The sequence below is a fragment of the Phasianus colchicus genome, chromosome 12 (assembly GCF_987193195.1).
Source record: "Phasianus colchicus chromosome 12, bPhaCol1.hap1.1, whole genome shotgun sequence".
Classification (NCBI taxonomy): Eukaryota; Metazoa; Chordata; class Aves; order Galliformes; family Phasianidae; genus Phasianus; species Phasianus colchicus.
In genome coordinates this window covers 19384878-19406507 of record NC_143447.1, presented here as the reverse complement: position 1 = coordinate 19406507, position 21630 = coordinate 19384878, and the positions used below count along the sequence as shown (strand labels likewise).

General features: G+C 40.9%; 1 protein-coding gene across 4 annotated transcripts in view; it reads right to left on the bottom strand.

Moving 5' to 3' along the window:
• The window catches only part of MAP2K5 (mitogen-activated protein kinase kinase 5), a 111254-nt gene that overhangs the window by 81486 nt on the left and 8138 nt on the right, over window positions 1-21630 (bottom strand). For all 4 annotated transcript variants that reach the window (XM_031587880.2, XM_090149179.1, XM_090149180.1 and 1 more), the window contains exons 3-8: window positions 20568-20635; window positions 16343-16412; window positions 13211-13251; window positions 12442-12509; window positions 9993-10041; window positions 5345-5409 (exon numbers count right to left, since the gene is read on the bottom strand). In XM_031587880.2, the coding sequence (XP_031443740.2) occupies window positions 5345-5409; window positions 9993-10041; window positions 12442-12509; window positions 13211-13251; window positions 16343-16412; window positions 20568-20635 (361 nt within the window). The remainder of the gene's footprint in view (window positions 1-5344; window positions 5410-9992; window positions 10042-12441; window positions 12510-13210; window positions 13252-16342; window positions 16413-20567; window positions 20636-21630) is intronic.

The window sequence follows — 21630 nt, the reverse complement described above, 5'->3', positions numbered from 1 at the left end:
GGTGATTCTATGATTGTATGATGCCATTACAGCACTGGGGATTCCAACAGAAAGCCAGAAGTTAATGGAAGCTGAGAAGAACAAAGGGGAGCTACAAGAAGACAAGGGCTCTGCTGAGGTTTGAGCACTGCAGTTAGCTTTTGGCAGGAGCTCCTTCACGGCAGCCTTGTGCACTGGAAGCCCTGGGACAAGCCAGCAAACCTCACAGTGCCAAAGCTCCTCAAGACAACAGTAAATCCCAGCCATCCCAGCACACAGAGCTGCTCCTCACTAACGGCTCTGCCGTGCTCACGCAGCACCGCTTGCAGGCTGTCGGGCAGAAGATCCACATCCCAGCTGTCTCGCCACTCGCAATCTTTAACGTGCTAATGGGGCACCCCGAGGTTGGCTGAGATAGAATGAAGACACAGGCATATGTTGGAATGCACAACTCAACCTAGCAGCAGTAGTGCTCAAGTAAATGGCTCGAACAAATTAAGTTCCCCATTTATCTGCACTTTCCCTGGCTATGCCACTCATTTAGGTGGCACAACAGCAGCAGCCGCTTCTCCTCCAATCACTCAGCTTAAAGTGAAGCGTCTGGTTTAAGAGCATTCTGCTAAGATGAGAACTCATTCTCTCCTCTCCTTCCCTCTCTTCCAGATTCTAGATAACCTCAAATTAATTACAGCATCATTGGGACTTTATGTTTATTACAGTACAAGAGCTTGCTGCTCTTTAAGACTCCTCTAACAGAATCCAGAATACTTACATACCATACTTACATACTATACACAAGACGTCCTTAAAAAGCAATCCCAGGTGCACAAACCTACACTATTGTCTAAGAATATCTTCTTTCTCATTCACTACAATTACAAAGCAAACACTAGAAAATGAGATAAGAAAAATATTCCTCTTGCTTATTTATAAACGAAGCAAAGAGTGATGCTTTGGATCTGCCATGTTAGAGACTTCCAACTGTAACTATCTGCTCATGATCTACTGCCTAACACTTAGATGCAAAACAGACAAAATCATGTATTTTTTCTTCTAAACAATCTGACGTTGCCCATGCATCACATCAGAAACCTTATCTCATTGAAGTAAAGGAACAGTCTTAAAAAAAAAAAAAAAAAAAGGAGTCTCTCAGAGCTCTGCAGCCAAGGATGGATCTGAAGGATGCTGCTGAGAAGTAAAGACTTCAAATGCCTTTTGGTATGCGAGTTAATTATTTTCTCTAAAGAAGCAATTTAATACCCCAAGTGCACTAGTATGGGTGTTCTGCTGTGAAGCAGCCCAGACCATACATTCTCCATCCTACCAATTTCTAGCAATTAGTTGATAAAGAATTGGAAGGTCTGCTGCAAAGCTGTCAGGTTGTGTGGGCACGGTGTAACCATCGCAGGGAACCACAGCACCAGACACAGCACAAACACTGGAAATCCCACTGCAAATAAACTCCAATCATGGGAGGCAGAAGAGAAAGGTTCTGGGGTGCTTCCTGCCTTTGCTGTGGCAGATTTCACCACTTTCTTGATAGGGTACGTGCTTCCACTGCACACCAGTGGAAGAATTCCTGCTTTTTGATTGTGTATTCAAAGACAATATATATTTGAATATATAGCCTTGGATCTGCTGCACGTTCACACATTCCTGAACATGCAAACAAACAAAAAGAATAATTAAACGACTTTGCCATATCTAACACTGCAGCTGTTGGATATTAGGAACAATTTACTCTCTGCAAGAGCGGTGCTGCACTGCACAGCAGCACAGGGAGCGGGGGGGTCACCATCCCTGGGGGTGTTTGGAACTGCAGGGATGTGGCACTGAGGAACGTGAACTGAAGCCATGGTGGGGTGGGGTTGGGGACCTCACAGGGCTTTTCCAACCTTCATGATTCCACGATTTTATAATCATTCTTCAATTACGAAAATACTGTATCAAAATCTAGGGGAAAAACAGGAGGTCAAAGAACTATAAAAATCCCTTCTCTTTTTAGAAAAGGAAAAACATTTAGATTCAGCAAGTTCTCACTAGAAATATTGCTATAAAGTATTGATTTTTTACCAGACTCAATTGACTGAAAAGTTGTTTGTATAGCAATATCGGCCAAGCCAATATACTGGAACAATTTTGCTACACACAGTAATCAAGTGTATTTCTAAAGTATAATTATACTGTCATAAAAATGAAGCTAAGACACCTCTTCTCCAAGCAATAAAACAGTTGCAGCTGTAAAGAACCCAAACAAATGAAGCAAATTTTCTAACTAAACATAGCGTCTTCCAAAGAGAACAAAAATACCTCTCTGCTCCCCACTTAAGCCAAGGTTGGCATGAAAAGTGATCAATACTTCAATCTCAATAAACTATTTCAATAGTAGTTAATTCATGTGGAAAGAGGGGCAGAAAATTTTTGCTCAGCGACCTGCGACACGCTATCTTGTTTGCTGAATGCTGATAATATATCATTGCCATAATGGATATGACTTAGTATAAAGAGCTGGGGAGAAAGAAAGGGGAGAAAGAAAAAGATGCTACATGCACACAGTCATTCTTTAGATCCCAATCAATACTACACACAGCCTCTTCTGAAACAAACCGACAGCAAGGAACGCTGGAAGAGGAAAACAGCCAAACGTTTGCAATTAATTTTATTTGACAAATGTTCATTGATTTAGTGGAATAAAATCTATGTGGGCTGCTCTCTATGACCAGTGCAATCCAGGTACCTGTAAGTATTCCATTTTGCAATTCCTTACTGGCTTGTGCAGCACGGCTGCTCCTCCAGCCAGGGGATTGGGCTCCCCACACCAAGGGGGGATTGCTATGGTGGGAGAAGGTCTACCTGCTTTTTCACAAAGCACAGGGAATGGCAGCTCCTTGCAGCAATGGCAACAGGCAGCTCTTCTGGGATGTAAGAGTCACCTGGTGCAACTCTTCAATCCAGCACAACAGGAAACAAATGTGGGAAGGCTTGAGAGGAACACAAAGCTTTGGAGCAGCACAGCTTGGGGAGGAAATAGGAGAATATAAATATTTCATAGTATTTGCATTGCAAAGAAAAGTCAGACTTCAGGAACGTGCAAATGACTCGCACAAAAATGGTGCCCATTCCCTGGAGCCGTGAAGAATGGTATCTACACTGGAGAGAACACTGCAAAGTCACTGCAATCACCAGTTTAAAATGTGAACGCAGTAAAAAGAGAAAGACTGAATCAATTCCCTGGTGGGGAAGAGGTCTCATGTTTTTACAGGTCTGATTTTTGACTTTCCCAAATTGCAACCAACACTCAAAAAACTTAAGGAAGTAAATCACGGCAGCAGCCCAAACAATCCTGCATTCCTTCCTGTGCTATTATCCTCTGCAACTCCAATGCTCTCGCCTCTGGTGCTTCCCCACTGCTGCAGACTGTTACTAGAAGAGTCAGTGAATGAGGAAACCATTTGTGTAAGAACACGAAACAAAGAGCTGGCAGGTAACTATCCTGCCCTTCTGAAATACAAAGCCTACAGGTGCACGTTTGGCTTTATACAGCATTTTAACCAAACTTCTCATATGAATTTTACAAAAGGTGGAGTACATACAGTGCACGTGACAGAGTTATAGAGGAAGAGGTATTTTTATGTCAATTTCTGCACCCAAAGGCACTGTGCTGCCTGGCAGGCTGTTACACACAGCAAGGAGGGAGCAGAGCTGCTCCGTGGGAGCAGGGCACACTACACTGACTGAGAGATGCCAAGTTCAGGAGATCTGAATGCAAAAAGAGCAGCAAAGCACACATTCACTTGCCTTACTTTACATTCCTTAGACTCTGGCCACCATCAGACGCAGGACAAAGGAGATTTTTGGTACAAGCTGGTAGGGCCATCCTTATGCTGTTCAGTGTTTCACATTGCTAACTCCTATTTCAGTTAAGTAGCTAAAGAAAGTCATGCCAAATTTAGCAACGATAATATAAGAGGGGTCCCCCCTTTGTGGGCTATTTCTTTTCCCTACATGGGAACACAGCCCCCCTGGACCACACTTCTCTCACTCCCATCCACAGCTGGAGCTGCAGCAGTGTATGGGAATGGGGAGGAACCTTCCCCAAGCCAGAAAACATCAAGGCATCACAGGCTGAGCTGTGCAGTTGATGCTCTCTCTCACAATCACAGAATCATATAGAATGTGCCAAGTTGGAAGGGACCCACACAGATCACCGAGTCCAACTCCGAATGTTACTATAAAGAAAAGAACCCTGTTTGTGCTAGTTGCTTGATCTAGGAATATCTTTCCCCAAGAGAAGGTGAATGAGCTTCATTCCATCTGCAAGGCTAACCTAATTTCTGAAGAGTCCATTCAAACACAACTGCTGTCCCTTTGAGGTTAACCAAGTCCACTCCTGCTAGAACTTCTGCAGGAAGAACTAGGCGGGTTGTTCATTACGCTGGCAGCCCATCACAAATTAAGCTAAATGCACCGTAGCTTTTAAAACATTTTTTAGAAAATGTTAATATCAAAGTTCGAATGTATAAGGTATAAACAAAATCCTAATGGGATGCTGGGTTACTGTATATGGTAAATAGCTCTCCGGAGGAAACCTTTATTACTCCCTCAGGGCTTTCATACAAAGTATGGATTTCTTAATTCCTAGCGGAATATTTTTCATACACCACTGCAGACTATTAAGTACCAGATATTACATTATGTAGTTTAAACTTTGCACTATGCATGAGAAAGACTTTCCTGTCGAGAAAACTATCTCTCTGCTATTATAATCTTTACAATATTAAAATTAATATTGGCTGCAGGGTATAAGCTTCACCACCAAAATTTGGGGGAGTTGATCATTTAATGTATTCATCAGCCTGCGTGTGAAGCTTCTCATAGGGGAAAGAAGTCACTGCAACAGCGAGAGGGGTATTTACTAATTTAGAACTGCCGGAAAGAGGCACAGCCATAGTGTTACCATGTCCCACTGGTGTCACTCAGCACCAGGCTGCACAGGGTGTGGTGAGCCAGCAAGAGTAATGGCACTGCAAACACCAAAGGCAATTCATTATGCTTCAGGACATTTCAAGTTCCACTTGTGAACCATTAACTTGTTACCCAGGGGGGATTCCAAGCTAAGCATTATAAAGATTATAAAAATGCACCAGCCCTCACGGCGCCCAAAAGCAGATACCTTGTAAATATGTAAAGAGAATTCTTAAGAAGTTTATATTAAGAATTTCTTTTATAGCCTTTTCTGCATAGCTGTAACGGCCCACCTACATCTCACTGCATATATGACTGGGGGGGGGGGGGGGGGAGGGAGAAAAAAAGAGAAGCACTTACATGTTATTTTCAAAAATGTGAAATGAAATTGAACACTCACTTGTAGACCGTGCCTCCATTGCCATGACCGAGGATGTCTCGATACCGTATGTCTTGTTCATTCATCTCCACAAGAAAGAAAGAAAAACAAAAGAGATGTCATGCTGTGGATGGAAATGTCAAGGAAAAGCAACTCTAGGCCATAAACAACAAGCAGTCTGGGTCATTTCAAGTTCAGCTGCAAGAACGAGAAGATCAATACAACATTTGCTGTCCAATTTATAAAAGACGATACCAAGGGACAAAGTGATGGAAAGTTTAATGACAATTTGTTTGCCTGGGTCATTTCATTAAAGTTTGATAAAAGGTGTCAAAATGGAATGATATAATATAGCTGAAGAGGGTCAGGTCACAGATAACTGATAGGAAAAGGGTCTCCAGAACAGCACATAACCAAAGCCAAAGTTGGAGGTGAATGGAAACAATCCAACAGAAAAACTGTCATCTTAAGCATGGCTAGAAAAGTTCCTGATTGATTCTGGAATCAGCTTAATTGATGCTAAGTGAAGGACAGTTCTGCCAGCAGGATTACTTCGCAGTGCTTAATTTTCATACACAACTAACTCACCTAACTAAAGCAAATATGAAGAAGCAAGAATAGTCTGTAAATGCTATCCAATAAAAAGCAGTTTTCCTTGAGATACAAAACAAACCACTTGCTTTGGTCTCCGCTCACTGGGATACCTTGCCAGATATGGCAGCACCCTCAATTCTTCAAGCAATAGCCAGGTATAAGCACCACACACTGGAAATGCTGGAATTTGTGACTTTTCTGCTATGAATTTTCACAAAAGTTTACCACCACCACCCTGATGGTTGAGCAACTCAAATGAAGAACTAAGTTCAATACACAAATGCAGCTATACTGATTCTCAGGCTAAGTCACCTAACAAAACAATCACTGGAGATGTTTTTTGTAATGCCCATGCCTACTAAAAAGAGACCTTCAAAGCAGAATAAGTTCTGTGCTATATGCATTTTCTAATCCAAAAGATCTCCTCTATAGCCTTTTCTCTGCAGATAACTGGGCAATTCCCATTTCTAAATGGTATTTCCCTTGCAATCTGTGACCAAATCATTAATTTGTGTAAGTCATGTATTTCTCAGGATACCAAGTTTAATGTTCACCACAAGTTGGCAAAGGCTTCCAACAGAAAACCCCATGATACAACTTCCATATGATGTGAGTGAGATAAGAGGAACTTTGCCCTGGCTTCAGCTGGAACAAATAAGTGGTGTCAATGAGCTGAAATGCCCCAGTCGGTACTCAGCACATCTTAGCAGTAGAAATGGAATATTTAGTTGATTTAAAATAGCCTTATTACCTTATACCTTGTAAGGACAGTCCTTATAGCCTGTCCTTATACCTTATAAGGACAGGAAAGCTGAACTCCAAAACTTGTGTTCTGTTCTTTCAGTACCTGAGTAGAGCCTGCTTGTTTCCCACAAGAAACACTTCCTGCAATGCATTTCGTCCAGTGAGGCAAAATCTCTGAGTTCTGAGAGAATGAGAAATACCTCCAAGTAAACCCTGCATTATTACCTATCTGTAGTTCAACCTGGGCCAGGTACCTTCAAATGGTATGAACGTGCCCACTGAAATGCCAAGGTTAAGGCACTTCATAAAGCAGTAATTCATGAATGGAGTTTAAAATAAGTGAAGAATACATACCAGGGTCCTATGCTTTAAAAGTAACTTCTCTCAGGCTGCCAAACCCATTAATTTAAAGCACGTTTGGTGTTTAAGGCTTTCTTTAATCCTCCACTCTTGGAGGTAGCAACAAACACGTTTCTCCGATATTCGCAACAAAGTTCTCACAAATAAAACTCTTAGGAGAAATCAAACGAATCCACCACACTAAGAGCACGCTTGGATCTTTGCTTCTTGGGGGAAAAAGAAGTTTTTTTTTTGTAGCTACGCAAGTTTTAAGCAATAAATTGAGCAGAACGAGAGACATAAAGTGCGTTCTCGTTTCTCCTCCTCCTTCTGAGTGGGAAGAAAGTGCATCTCCTTCTGGGGCTCTGCACAAAGAGCCGGGCAATGGGGAAGGTGCCGTGAGCCCCGCCAGCAAAAGGAGCAGAGAGAAACTGTGATTTACTGGCTCAAATAAAGGTGCCAAAAACGTGCTGTGATTTATTTATTTGACTGGGAAAACTGGATTCTCAATCACAAAATGATAACATAACAGCAATGAACTCGACGGCGTGGGCTGGAATATTAAAGCTGCAAAATCAAGTTTGATTGGATGCCAATATTAATGGAATTAATGGAAAAGCAAACCAGACTCCAATTACGGATCAGCAACAAAACGCCCCTCGTTTATGCCTGATGTTTTTGAAAGAAATCAGCATCTGTCTCTTGTAAATCATTAAAAGCAAAATGCTCAATTAATCCTTATTTTATTTGTAGAGGCCGACAGAGGCAAAGTCCTGTAGCCATACCTTTGCTTTAGGAATCGAAGCAATAATGGTTTCAGAAAGCAGTCACACTCTATGAGCAGACAATTGAAGAGATTTAGTAAATCCCACTTTATAGAGCAGAGACTAATCGGAAAACACGAGCCAGTCAAATGTTTCTTATGAACTGTTGACACTATATCAATGCTGAATCAATTGGTGGCATTTACTCTGAGTGACAGAAAAGAAATAAATATTTATATCACATCACCTATATCAATGAACCTGGGCAGAAAGCTATTTCTAACCTGTCAATATTTGATTATCTTGAAGAATCATGTCCCCTTCTTTTAATGATTAATATGAATTCCTTATTAAACCTAAATGGAAACTACGAGAGGGATATCATTATGAATGCCCGAAAGCAGAAGCTGACAAAAAATAATAAAAAATAACAGCCCAACCCATATTTAAGTAACGATAAGTGTGATGCAATCACCCAAAGGAGGAAAAGTTAAGATTATAACTAGAAACCTATTCCCACTTACAGATCTGTGACCAAATTATTCAGAACATAATGCATTCTCTCTTGACAGACTGTGTGCACCTCTGCAGAGCAGGCTAAATAAAAGATTAAAACTTACTCTGAATTTTCTTTGGGTTTAAGTAACTCCTTATGTAAGATTTTTGGTTCTTTTCTGTCTTTCTCAAATCCTACTGCACAGGAAAGAAATCTGTAGCAGTCTATTGCAGGGCACACAGTGTGCTCATCTCTGTTGCTCAGAATGAGTTAAATGCCAAATTCAGCTTATGGACACAATCACAAGAAAATAGCTTTTACTCATATTCAGTATTTCTACTTCAGAATAGTATTCCAAGACAGGAGGTACAATATTGGAGTAATCATCACATTCCATTTTAAAAGCTCAGAAGTATGCTGGCTTTTACATCACTTTAAGTTAGCCACAGAATTATGTTCTTTAGCTATAGTTTTGGAACATTAATAAGTCTACCCAGTAAAAAAATCTGTGAATATTAAACCACATGTGCAGACATAAGGAACGCTGACAGGCTTGAAAATGCACTCCCAAGCTGTACTCAAAGGATGCAGCACCAAACAGGCAAGGTTGCAATTCGGGGCTGTTAGACTCACATTTTAAAGGGGCACTCTCATCTATTAGACCATAATGTTACAGGTGATACTGAAGGACAAGCGTGAAGACCAGCCTTTATCTTCTTGACACGCTCAACTACAACTACTTGATTCATGAAATGCCAATGAGGCTTGGAGAGGTCATTGTGTGAAGGCACTGAATACGCATCTGAGATAATTAAGATTTCAGCCTTCGAAACATGGAGGGGAAGTGAACAGCAGTTAAGAAAATCAATAAGAGTCTTTTATTTGCAGTGACACAGATGTCTCAGTCAATAGAGCCTAATAGGCAAGCTTGATCGCAACGGACAGGTGCCTGCCTCCAAGGCTATCAAAGGGCTTTTGCTATGACAAACATTAAAATATATTTATGTTGCTACTGAAGAATCTGGGATTCTTCTAAGGTACTTTAATTTAATGGTGTATATTTAAAGTCACTGCACTATGTGAGCCTGTCCAGGTGCTCGGTTCAAAATGAGTAAGAAATGATGCTCCGTTTGCTCAAGACATTCCCCTGCCCATCAGCTTTTACATTAAACCTTTCACTTCTGGCTGCCAGCACCTGAATGCCTGGAGCACGATGAGAAAGTAACAAGGCAGCATTCTACAGCTTCGGTTTTGTTGTCGTTCTGAGGCTTGTGTGCTTGTTTGCTGCTTTTAAAGGAGCTGCAGGATAAAAGGACTGCAAATAGGGCAGAACAGCTTCCTTGCAAGAACCCATATTTAAGTATCTACTGCCCTAAAAATACGAAGGTCACTCCAGCAGTTGACTTAGTTATTCAAAATTGATTAACTTTCTTCCCTGAAATTGTGGCAGCAGTGCAACATGTGTGAGGTACTTCAATCTATTCAGAGCTAAATCTGATTAGCACATTTTGAGAAATGGGAAGCAAATTGCTATGCCAATCAAAGTAAACTAGGACACATAACTCATTCATATCAAGAAAGTTTTCATGGTCTCTCCAGCTCTGTATTAAAAGAATGCATTACAACCAAGTGAGCAGTAAGCATCCCTCCATCTATATGTGAGGTGCCAGTCACCATGGCATTAGCAGCAACAAGATGTGCTTGCAGCCAAGATCCAGCACACTGCACCTACCTGCCCGTTAGCAAGTATCTTCTTCAGCTCTGCAGAGGACTTTTTTAAGCTTAAAAAAAAAAAAAAAGCAGCAATTAATTTTAATGATTGTGTCATTTCACTCCACAAAATGAAGGAAAACCACACTGAAAAGAAGGCATCAGCTTCAGCCCACTGTTACACAATCTGAGCAGATTTAACTAGCAGTGCTGAGTGGTGCTGTTCATTTAGAAATGGAAAAGCATTAATAGTTGAGAGAATCAATATATTTTTCACCTTAATAAACAAGTGCTTTTAGATATGTGGCAATAGTGTCCTTTGAGATAGAACCCACTGTTTGTCAGCTCAAAAAAAAAAAAAAAGGAAAAAAGGAAGAACTGCTCACAAACCAGATGTTTCAAAAACAACAGCAAACACAGGGTTCACCCCTGGCCTCCAGGTGCCCTACCTTGTTTCAGAACCTCACTAATTTCTATAACATTTCAGCAGAAGGGATGATGCCAGTCCCTAAAGGAAGGGGGTCAGTCCCCACTGCTGTGTGCATCCAGTCCAGCTCTCATGGCTGCTGCAGACCCCTTTATTTTTCAGGGGAAGCTGCCCCAGCATCAGCTTTAAATTAGGCAAAATGATCTCTATTTATTTTCTAGTGAGAGACCTCTAACAAACCCCATGGAAACGTGCCACGCTGGTGGCTGTGAAAATTAGCCACAGCTTCAGATGACTTCTGCCCACCCCAAAACACCGCTTCTCTGCTTCTATCTGCATTCCTTGTGCATTCCACACACCAAGCTGCCTGCGAGCAGCACCTCTGCAAAATTTCTCTCAAAGAGGCATTCTGCTCTTATTACCCAAGTATATATAAAAAAAAGTACAAAATAATATATTCTTGAAAGGCACACACACATGTCTTGATCACAGATCATTATTAACAAGAACACTGAAAACACAGATTTCGTATTTGGTGGCTTTGTTCTTTAATAGGCCTCTTGTTCCCACGACTACTTTAAAGAAAAATTAAGTTTCCCAAGGAAACATAAGTTGATCTTGTCATCTTTCATGACTAACAATTTGTGAACATGAAACAAAGAGAGACTTTCAATTACTTCAAAAACAAAACTCATAGTGCAGAAGGTTTGAGAAAAGGAATGGCAATTAACCACCAAATAAGGTGACAAGAACCTTCTAGAAGCCTCGTTTTCAATGCACTTTAAGAACAAGCTCAAAGTACAGGAAGGGCTGAAAGCAAAAGCACAGCAGTGACAGAACGCAGCTTTATTTAGTGCAGCAGTACGACGGATTGGGACAAGGACTGCAGCTCAGAAAGATGCTCCTATAGACATTATTTGTTTCCTTGGGAAGCCACGGATGGCATCTAAGCCACCAACCAGCACCAGGGCTGGTCGGAGTGGTCCTTGACAAGGCCACGTGCCATGTCCCAGCCCCAGCATGGCCCCATCACTGCACCCCATCACTGCTGGGACCAGCACCTCCCAGCCCAGCAGTGGGACTGTGTCTGGGCTCCTTCCTCTTGGTCACTTATTTCCAAAATAGTCTCAGAGATAAAAGCTGTGCTGAAGCTCAGCTCAGTGCAACAGCACACGGCATATGCTTATTAGAATCAAAGAATAATTTAGGTTGGAAGGGACCTCTGGAGGTTTCTATTCCCGTGTTTCAAATATGCTCTTATGTGAAGAAGATAGAGGAAGAAGATTTTTCTTATTTCCTTTTAAGAATACATTTTGTGCGTGTGTGTGTGTGTTTTTTTTAATTATATGTGTGTGTATAAATATAAAATTATATATCATAAAAATCAATATTGAGTATAACACCTTCCTGTAACAATTCATGTAATAAAAGTGAGTTCATGCTCCAGTGTTTAAAGACAGACCCATGGAAAGGAGAAAGCATTTTCTTGCATTTTAAGACCTTAATATGGATTTTGAAACCAGGGCTCAAATAAATAAAGGAAAAAAAGAGAGAGAGACTTGAAAGCTTTGCTGAAGCTGCATGTCACAGGGCACCTGAGCTGTTTGGGTTCTCACAAAAGCTGACCCCACAATTACAAACATACCAAACAAGGTATCAAATTTGAAAACCAAACAATCCTAATGAGATAAGCAACGAAGACCTGAACATACAGACTTTGCTATGCATAGTGACAGCTGCATCAGTTAAAGTAGCTCACCCATAAACAGTATCTCAGCACTTCATATAAAGGACAAAGCCACCTGAAACACCCAGCACAGTATTTCTTTGGTGGAAAACCTTCCTAACAACCAGCAATGTGAGCCCAGCAAGGTCCATGAGTCACAGTTAATTCTGCCCCCTCCCCGCCGTGCTTCGGTGTGCCCAGCTGTCACACTGAGACACTTACTCAACACCAAGCCTATGGCTGGTGAGTGCTGTGCATAGGTTCCATTTTGTTTCGAGAACAGAAAACAAAACACATGCTCCCATTCTTGACTCTTACCTATTGCTTGGGAGAGAATCCGAGACTGCAGAACTGCTATTATTAGCAGACCCTGCTCGTGTATTTACCTGCAGGCAGGGAAAGAATCTTTATCAGTCGTTTGTGTTCAGAGGACACTATTCTAATTAACCTGTAATTTGCCATGAATTTCTCATTTCACTGCGAAGGTTAATTAGCTTGTTGCTAGGCATGCCGATGGTTGAGGTCGTGCCTGTATGTAGGTTAGCAGGCTATACAACCCACGGACTACAAAACACAATCCTTCTCTCTTACACACTTAGTTAGACAAAACAGAAAGAGATGGGAGCCCACCATTTATTCTTAAAATCTGAACGATCCATCAATATGTTGGCAGTGCTCTGCATTTCAGGAGCAGTCAGTGTGGACCTGAATGAACCAAACAACCCCAAAGATGGCCCTGCAGTGGGCCCCATATTCAGCTATATCACTGAGAACAAATGAGCGTGCTATTTTTGCTTCCAACCCTTTGAACTAGCAGCAGACATCAGTTAATAAACTGAATATTAAAATTTAAGAACCTTACAAACAGTGCTTTAAAAAAAAAAAAAAGCAGCAATTCCATCTTTATTAAAACTGTATATATAGACACCACAGCCAACACCCAGCAGATGAATCGCTCTCCCACACTCACACAAAAAATCTGCTTGTCAGAGCTCAAGAAAGTGCAGTTTTATTTGACATTTCAATAAGTGGAACACAGCATTACAAATCCATCTAACTTTACTGAAACAATTATTGAAATTCGTACCTTCAGGCCATGTATGTTCCGTTTCCCAGGAGGCTTGCAGGCTGAAACAGTAATTGACTAAATTGTAGAACACATCAGGGCCATTTACAAATTTGCTCAAAATGAATCTTTTAAAAAGAAATGAGGGTGACACCAAAATTAGCAGAGAGAAATGATTGAAAAGTGCCTCCCAAGACCCAGAGTGGGAATTACGAACCAGGATTTTTAACTTGCAGGAGTGAGCATTTATAAATGCTAAGAGCTTTCTGACACCATGTAATATAAATTCTAATTTCTGCTTAAAACACATCAAAATTCAGAGAACCGTTGGATTAAATTATCAAATTCTTTTTGTAATTCAAATTAAAATCAATATCTTATGTCATTATATTTCTATGCGCTGTATTTGTCTGACATTTAACAGAAATATTTGCAAGACGTGTTTTAAAGGAACCGAGCTGCCACGTGTCATAAATTAGCCGTGTTGTCAAACACAGCTTGTTCTAAATGTGGAAAAAACACATCAGGGCAACAGCAGCGAGCCTCAAGAAACCAAATAGTGGATACAAGCTGTACAAAATGCCACTTTTGGCTACAGATGTACAAATGTGGCACCTCACTGTGACATCTGGGCTCAGAGAGGAGCAGGCTGCTCGAGGAGAAGGCATTTCCTTGAGTCTCCGGAACGGCACGCTGCCTCGTTTCCCTTTTCAGTGGATGTGCTTTTGTCAAACGTTAAAGCCATGAAGGCTCCTAGCTACATGTTACAGACAGTTCCCATTTCCAAACTACAGTGCCCTACAAATGGCATGTTAAAGGGCCTGTCACTTTTGATTGATTGTCTGAGGAGGGATGGATTTGATTTTTCTCTTTCTCCGATGCAGATGCATTTCACTTCCATTTTTGACAGCAGGAAACAGAACTATTTATTAGTCAGAAGGACACAGATGATAGTTATTAAACACATCAGTTAGGGCCAAGCTGGGCCACGTGCCTTTCAATGACATTAGGAATTACCACGTGTGCCTTAGAGAAGGAAAACAGTATGCAACTGTGGGCAGAAAAAAACCTCAAACAACAATCAGGAAACAAGAAGCTATTCTAAAACACACAGAAGGATATTGTAATATTTTTCCCCCATGAGATGAAAATCAACATCTTGAACTAAATTTTAGGAAGCTGGTATTTTTCTGACTTACATTTGAATTATATATGTCATATATACTATTATATGAACACATACATACAGAGTCTATATCAATTCCATGGAACACAAAGTCAGAGTATGTATATATGTCTGTATGTTGTATGTACACACACATATATATATGTATGTATATAACATAGTCAACATTTGTGTGTGCATGCACATATATATATATATATATACAGATATATATATAAACTGTTTCATCAACAGTTATGTTTTTGAGAGGTTTAAATGCACATAACATGATGTTTACCTTTAAATATAATTTAAATATGCAAAATAAACTAAATAACAGTTTTCCTTCCTGAAAGACCTTAGAACTATTAACTGAGAAGAGCACAGCCCAGATAAGACGGAACAGCAGGTGGGCTGTGGCTGATGGCTGACTGTGGGGTTTTTGGAGCTCTTGGAGGTTTCCCCACAAGTCAGAGGAAGGCTGAAAGGGCAGAGAGGGCTTGGGAAGAAAGCTCTTAAAAAGGGAGAGCCTTCAGTTACAAGCAGAAAGGCTGCGTGTCAATGATGAGGCGTCAAGGTGAAGCAGCAACTCTGCTCTGAAGCAATTTAGAGGAGTAATGGCAAGCCATCTGCAGGGAGATGTGCGTGGTTGAGCCAATGGTGGCTAAGGGCCATCATCAGCACGCCAATGAATGCTGGATCTGCACAGTCAAAGATCATCACCTCTGGATGGAAAGCAAACAAAAAAGGAGCCAGCAGAAGGAACAGGAATCCATTGGGCTGCTTTTTCAGGAACAACCCAATTACCCCCAAAGGAGAACGTAAAAGGTTAAGCCTGATTTGTAACCTCAGAAAGGCCCCTTTTCACACACAGCCATGCCAGCTACTGAGCTTCTCCTGGCAAAATATTCTTAAGGAGGTACTCAATTGCTCTGCATTAAGGGGCACCCCTCAGCCAGACCCTGTGATCCTGAGCTGTACCCCTTCTGCATTCCCCTTGCATCCAGACCTCTTTTAGCTCGGAAGCCCAGCCTCCTTTGGAGACCTTATTAGCACGTGCTTGAGAAGAGTGTTGGTTAATTGCCCAATTCAAACTTCAGAGAGTTGTAAGTAATGGAAGTCTAGAATGTTTAATTGGGAAACTCATGGTATGATTATTTGTATAATATCAGTTAAGTGAGAGTAGTTTAATTTTTAATTATTTCAATTAATTTATTGCTGGGAGATTTACTTGGAGAATTTAAAGCTTATCTGTTTCATCAATTAAGAGCCAGATTCAAAGACTGGATACTGAGAGAATCTGAATGAATCCGTGGAATTATGTAATGGATTCATCTCTTTTTTTTAAACCATTACTTGAGTTCAGAGAGCGCGGCACGTTCCCAAAAACCTGGCCAGCTGCCTACGGATTTTTGTTCAGGACGGAGTGACCTATTTTTCAATGGCCTCAGCCTGCATAATTGATTGCACCTTTCTCTGTTCTGGAGAATTATTAAAGCACTTGTGATCGCGATGATACCGCACTAACTGCCCAAATCTCAAACGTCACACACGGAGCTTCTGTGATAGACAGGATCCCATTTAACAGTGACACGTCACATTCCCCAAGTCTGTTAGGATGATTAATCATGTTAAAATATATAGCAAAATCATAAAAAAAAAAATCCAATCTTTCTAAGCACCCAAAAATTAAATTATTCATCTGCTTTGGTTTGAATACAAGCAGAACTATCGTCAATGAGTTTCTTAAATGTACATAAATATGTACTATGCAAACTGAATCTTGTTAGTCTAATTTACTCCAGTAAATTAGCTATTTTATATGCAATAAATGTAGTTTTCACTACACTCCCCACAATAATGAATTCTTGTATCCAAATTAAGAGGTAAACATCATGTTATGTGCATTTAAACCTCTCGAAAACATAACTGTTGATGAAACAGTTTACTGATATAATCATTGTTGATTAGAATTTGTTAAGCATTACCTCTTGGATATATCTGGAGAGGCTCTATTAACTGTCCATTTACTTGCTGTTCCATTACAGTGGAGTAATACTGCAAAGAGATTAAAAAAAGAGATTACTCAGTAATGTACGAACAGTAGTAAGTGCACTTATGGATTGTTTAATTCACTGTACATTTTTTTACTGCCATTATAGATATCAGCCTCTGCAATGCTTCCTCACCACTTGTAGTGCTCACACAGTGAAGTGGAATGAAAGGAACACAACCAAAGGGTGGCAACAAGCAGCATAGGAATCTGCTCCTCATTCAACGATGTGAATCTCAGGCTCACCTGAAACCTGGGCACACTGCAGCAGACTGAGCAAATGCAACATTGACAGCAAACACAGCAGCTGCCATGCCTGGAGAAGTTGGGAAAACTAGTCAAACGAGGAAATAAATATAGTCCAAGGGAAAGAAAAAAGTGACATTAAGGAAACTCCAAGGGAGAAAAGAATCTGCAAAGATATCCAAGAATTTGCAGAGCTGAAGCATGGCCAGGGCAACTGGGGCCACATGCCACATAGGCAGAGAAGTCATGCAGTCCCTTGCTGTTTTCATTTAATGCACAGTAGGGTGTGGAAAAACCACAGCAGCCATCAGGAGACCTTGGACTACTGCACTTGTGTTCTACTGGGACCACTGGGAGCAATCTGCAGGGAAAGCACATTGCTAAAGAAAAGCTGAGCATGGACAAGATGAAAACATCAATATTTAGGAAAATAGAAAACACCTAATGTGGCATGAGGATGAACAGTGGCATTAAGCAATGAGATGAATATTTGGATTGAATAAAACCTTTATTAGCCAACCTTCCTCAAGGAGCAGTGAGCACCCACCAAACAGAACACAGAACCGTGTGACCAGTGACAAAGCAAAGTGGCCCCGGGGGCAGCAGACAGACCTTTCCCCAGGCACTGCCTGTAAATCACACATCTCTCACCACGATGTGTTAAATATCAAGAGCACATCACAAAGCACATTTCTTCAGCAATCCCCGTGCATCTTTGAAGCAAACATGCTGGCGGTGGTCCAGATCTCCATGGCATAAATCAGCACAGCTCCACTGACTTTCATGCTAATTCTCACCAGCTGAGTGTGGTCTAAGACTTCAGAATGTCACTGTTACCACTTCTGGTGATACTATTACTCAAATTGGCAAGACTGGATGTCAACAGGAAAAAAAATTCTAAGTCTGGATGAAAAAGGAGTATTTTGCTCACACCAATGATTTCCCACAGCGCAAGCATTCTTTACTTATACAACTTAAAAAATGCAAGAAGTTGACTAGCTGCTGAACGCTACAGAATGTTTCACTCTTTGATAATGGGATTAAAAAATGTGAACTACACTAAGTAGATTTTTAGATGGGCACCACGGTCAATTTGTGTGCAGAAGCTCATTCTGTTTCTTTACAATACAAAGACCGTGACCTGCTGCGACAGACCAACAGCTTCACAGAAATAAACATTTCAGTACTTCTCTTTTCTCTTTTTTTTTTTTTCTTTTTTATTAATTCATGCTAAGAAACAGGAAGAAATTTCCTCTTGTAAAAAAGAAATCGTTCCGAAGCAAATTGCTGAGGGCATGAGTATCCGTCCAGCCCCACCTCCTGTGTGTACATTTAGCACAACGCCTGCTGCTTAAAGCATTTCCCTCATTAAAGTCTCACCACAAGATTACTGAGGAGGGTATCTTGCTCATAGTAGTATGTAAACATATAAATCCACATCTTAAACAACCCCACGATGCATGCTTTCACTTTGTTTATACAGAGCAAAGCTATTCATTACAGAAGCCCATTGCTTTGAAATAATCGGTGGGGTTTTTCTGAGAGTCAGGACTACCTGCAGCCCTATTTTGTATTGTGGGTGGCCACGAATAACAAGCCAGACCCACTCCCATGCCCTCATTCCCATTTATAAAAAGACATCGCCTGAACCTAATAGTTATGTTACCTGAACCCAATAGTTAGGCCATAACTGCTCAAGAAAACACAAAGTTGGTTCTTTTTGCTGTTTGTTTTTTAACTACTACTTTCCTGGTGTCAACTCTGTGACCTCGAGACATATACATACAGTATAAACAGATATTACATACTCTCCAGAATAATAAATTAAAATGAACATACACAGAACTACATTTCTTACCAAAAAAAAAAAAAAAAGGGAGAGAGGAAAGCGTGGCCCTCTCCATTACTCAACCTGTGATGACAAGTAAATGAAATATCAATCATGTAAGCTGTCAACCTTTTGGGACAGCAATAACTGTTAACAAGTAGTCTGGAAAAATTGTCTGAAAATGACTTGTCCTCCACATATGAGCATTTGAGGTTTCCGTGGAAAATTAAGATGCCAGTGGCTATTTGGAACATTGTTCAGGTATTCTTTTTAATGGAAAATTTGCCAGTTATTGATCCAGAGCATGTACCCCTTGCTTTCAGAAAGCTGCAAGCAACTTTCCAATCAGAGGCTGTCAAAAAAATTACTGCCTTTTTATAGCGATACAAGACAACAGCTAAAGTGCAACCCCAGCACTGCTCAATGCCTGTCTTTAATTAACTGCAACGTGCAACAGAAAAATAGTTGTGTTCACCATTCCACAACATTTGCATGGGCACAGTGCAAAGTATTTCTGTGTACTCTGAAGTAATTCCAGAACTGTCCAAAAGCATTCCTGCTGTCAAATGCTAGAACCAAAAACCTGAAGATGAAGGGTTGGGCATGGCTCAGAACAGCTCTCCCAACAATAACGTCACGTCTGCAAGGAGCAGATCTGTAATCTCAGAGAATTATGCATTCATTCCTAATCTGAAAGAAAACCTCCCACTGCAAAGCAGCAATGAAGTGGCCAACTAGTTCAAAACGAACATTCCCAGAAAAGGAAAGCAGCTGAAATGGAACGGAGTCATTTAAAGACATCCTGTAATTTTCAGGGGAAAGCAGAGTTGAGCAATGATAACTACAGATGTACTGAAACTTCACCAGTAAGCTTGGAAGCACAGGAAAGAGGTGACCTTACAAAGGTGTGATTAACTGCAAGGCTGTGCCAAGACGGTGTGAGTTTTCCAGTTTAACGGCAAAGCAACAGACACTGTGAGGAGCAGTGATAAATGCAAAGAATTCCACTGGAGAAGCATTGCCAGTGATCTACTTGTATCAAACAATACCAAACCCTACAAACAAGCATAAAATCCCTTTCCTTTCTTTCCCAAAGCTGTTTTAGCGCTCTTCACTACCTGACCAGTAATGCAATGGTCCCACCTCTTCTGCAAAGAAAAATCACATGAAAGGTTCCAGAGCTCAACCCAGGGATGCTGCCCCTCTCCCACCCCAGGACAAAGTTGGGGCAATGCCCCAAATCCCTCTGATCAGAGCCCTCCAACAGAGCTGCAGTCACGCTCCAACCAAAGCAGCCACGGCTGGCACTGATGTGTTCGATGTTAGCGCCGTTCACGTAATCACAAGTGCACTTTGCAATGAACTGCCATTCCATTTGACTTAGAAAAGATCCATTTGTTATTTATTTGTTATTTTCTTGCAATCCATTTCATTTCAAAGAAAAGGTTAAATGATTTTTTTTTCACTTCCATCTGCAACTTGAAACATACATCTAAGCTATATTGAAATTACAGTTTCAATAAGTAACCAAATGCTTTATTTCTGTAGTCTGATTTTATATTTATAGGTATCTTGACAGATTTTACATATATCTATGTGCATAAAGACACAGACCTGCACATTTCTCATACTAAAAAACAGAAAATGTGTCTTTAAATCCTCTATGAATACTGAGCCTGCAGCTACAATGAAACTCTTCTGTTAGGAGGGGTGAAACAGTCTCCAGATGAAAGTAGATTTTGAAAAATTTTTAGAGCCCAGGGGTTCATTTTTAATGAGCCGTTACTTTAAGTACTGCATAAAAAATACAAGAAATTGATAGTCCATTTAGCCTGCACTATACCTAATGCAAAAGTCATTAAGATGCATTATTCTTAATGTTTATGATATGATCAGTAAGTGTACAAGTCTTTTTTTAAAAAGTCAAGCATGACCATATATCTCACGTGATAGAGTTTTTAAACACCTACGCTTAACATTACACTGTGAATGCTGCAGCTCACATTAATGATTTGATACGTGCAAAAACACATGAACAGAAGCTGACAAACATGGAAAGCATCAGCATTTATCATACTGTACCTACATAGGACAGCATGGCCTTCATTTCTTCATCACTTCTGACAGTAATCCGATCTCCGTCCTCATCTTCATCTAACAAAGAAATGCATTACATCATGAGCAATGGAATAAGGAGATCTACGCCTTTAAATCCAAGGTGGTTGGGTGTTTTTTGCCTGGACACTTTCAAGTCAATGAAAATAAGGCTATATAAGCCCACCTCACAGGTAACTCAGGGAATAATAACACATGGTGATTTCAAATATTAATTAACAAAGACAACAATTACATATAAAAGGGAAGCACAAATGAAACACTCAAAACTTCGCTTCCAAGAATTATTCTATCGCCAGAACCTCTCCAGAAGCTGAGAACCCCATACCAAAACCCTTCCAGTGGTTATTCCAACCCAGCAAACACAAAGCAAGGTTTTTTCATGTGTTTTGATCCTCCCAGACAGAGTCAACTTCGGGCAGAAGTTAATTTATTATTATTATGTTGAAACTTATAGTGATCTGTTTTACTTCCAGAGAAGCCCTCTGCTTTCACTGCTGTCCTCACCAACCTCAGCCCGCCTGGCTGATGCCAAGGTCCTCCCACCCACATTAGCTTCATGACATAGAGACATTGACTTAAACTGTAGCTTAGAAGTGGGCACAGATCTACACATTTATAGAGGGAAATGCAATTACAGGAGGACAGCAGCATGCCAACAAGCAAAAACAGCTGGTGTTTTTGTCCACGGGGCAACCACAGCTGTGTGCTGAGAGCCCTGGACACAGGGACAAGGCACTTCTGGCCTTGAGGCCCTGCTATAAGGACAGAATCAGAGCAAAGGTTGGAGAGTCTCCAACAGAGCAAAGTGTTTAGAAAGTGTAGTAAATATGAAGGTGTAGAAGACGAAGAGCCATCCCAAAGACATACGGCATGATCCAACAGGTGCAGATGCAAGAGGGGGATAAATCCCCCCACCAGCACCAGCTGGAACAGCAGGGTGCTCCCACACTGTGCTTGCTGCATCAACCAGCCCTGTCCTCTCCTCCAGCCCCAGAGAACTGCTCAGTTTGCACACGCTCAGCACCAGGAGA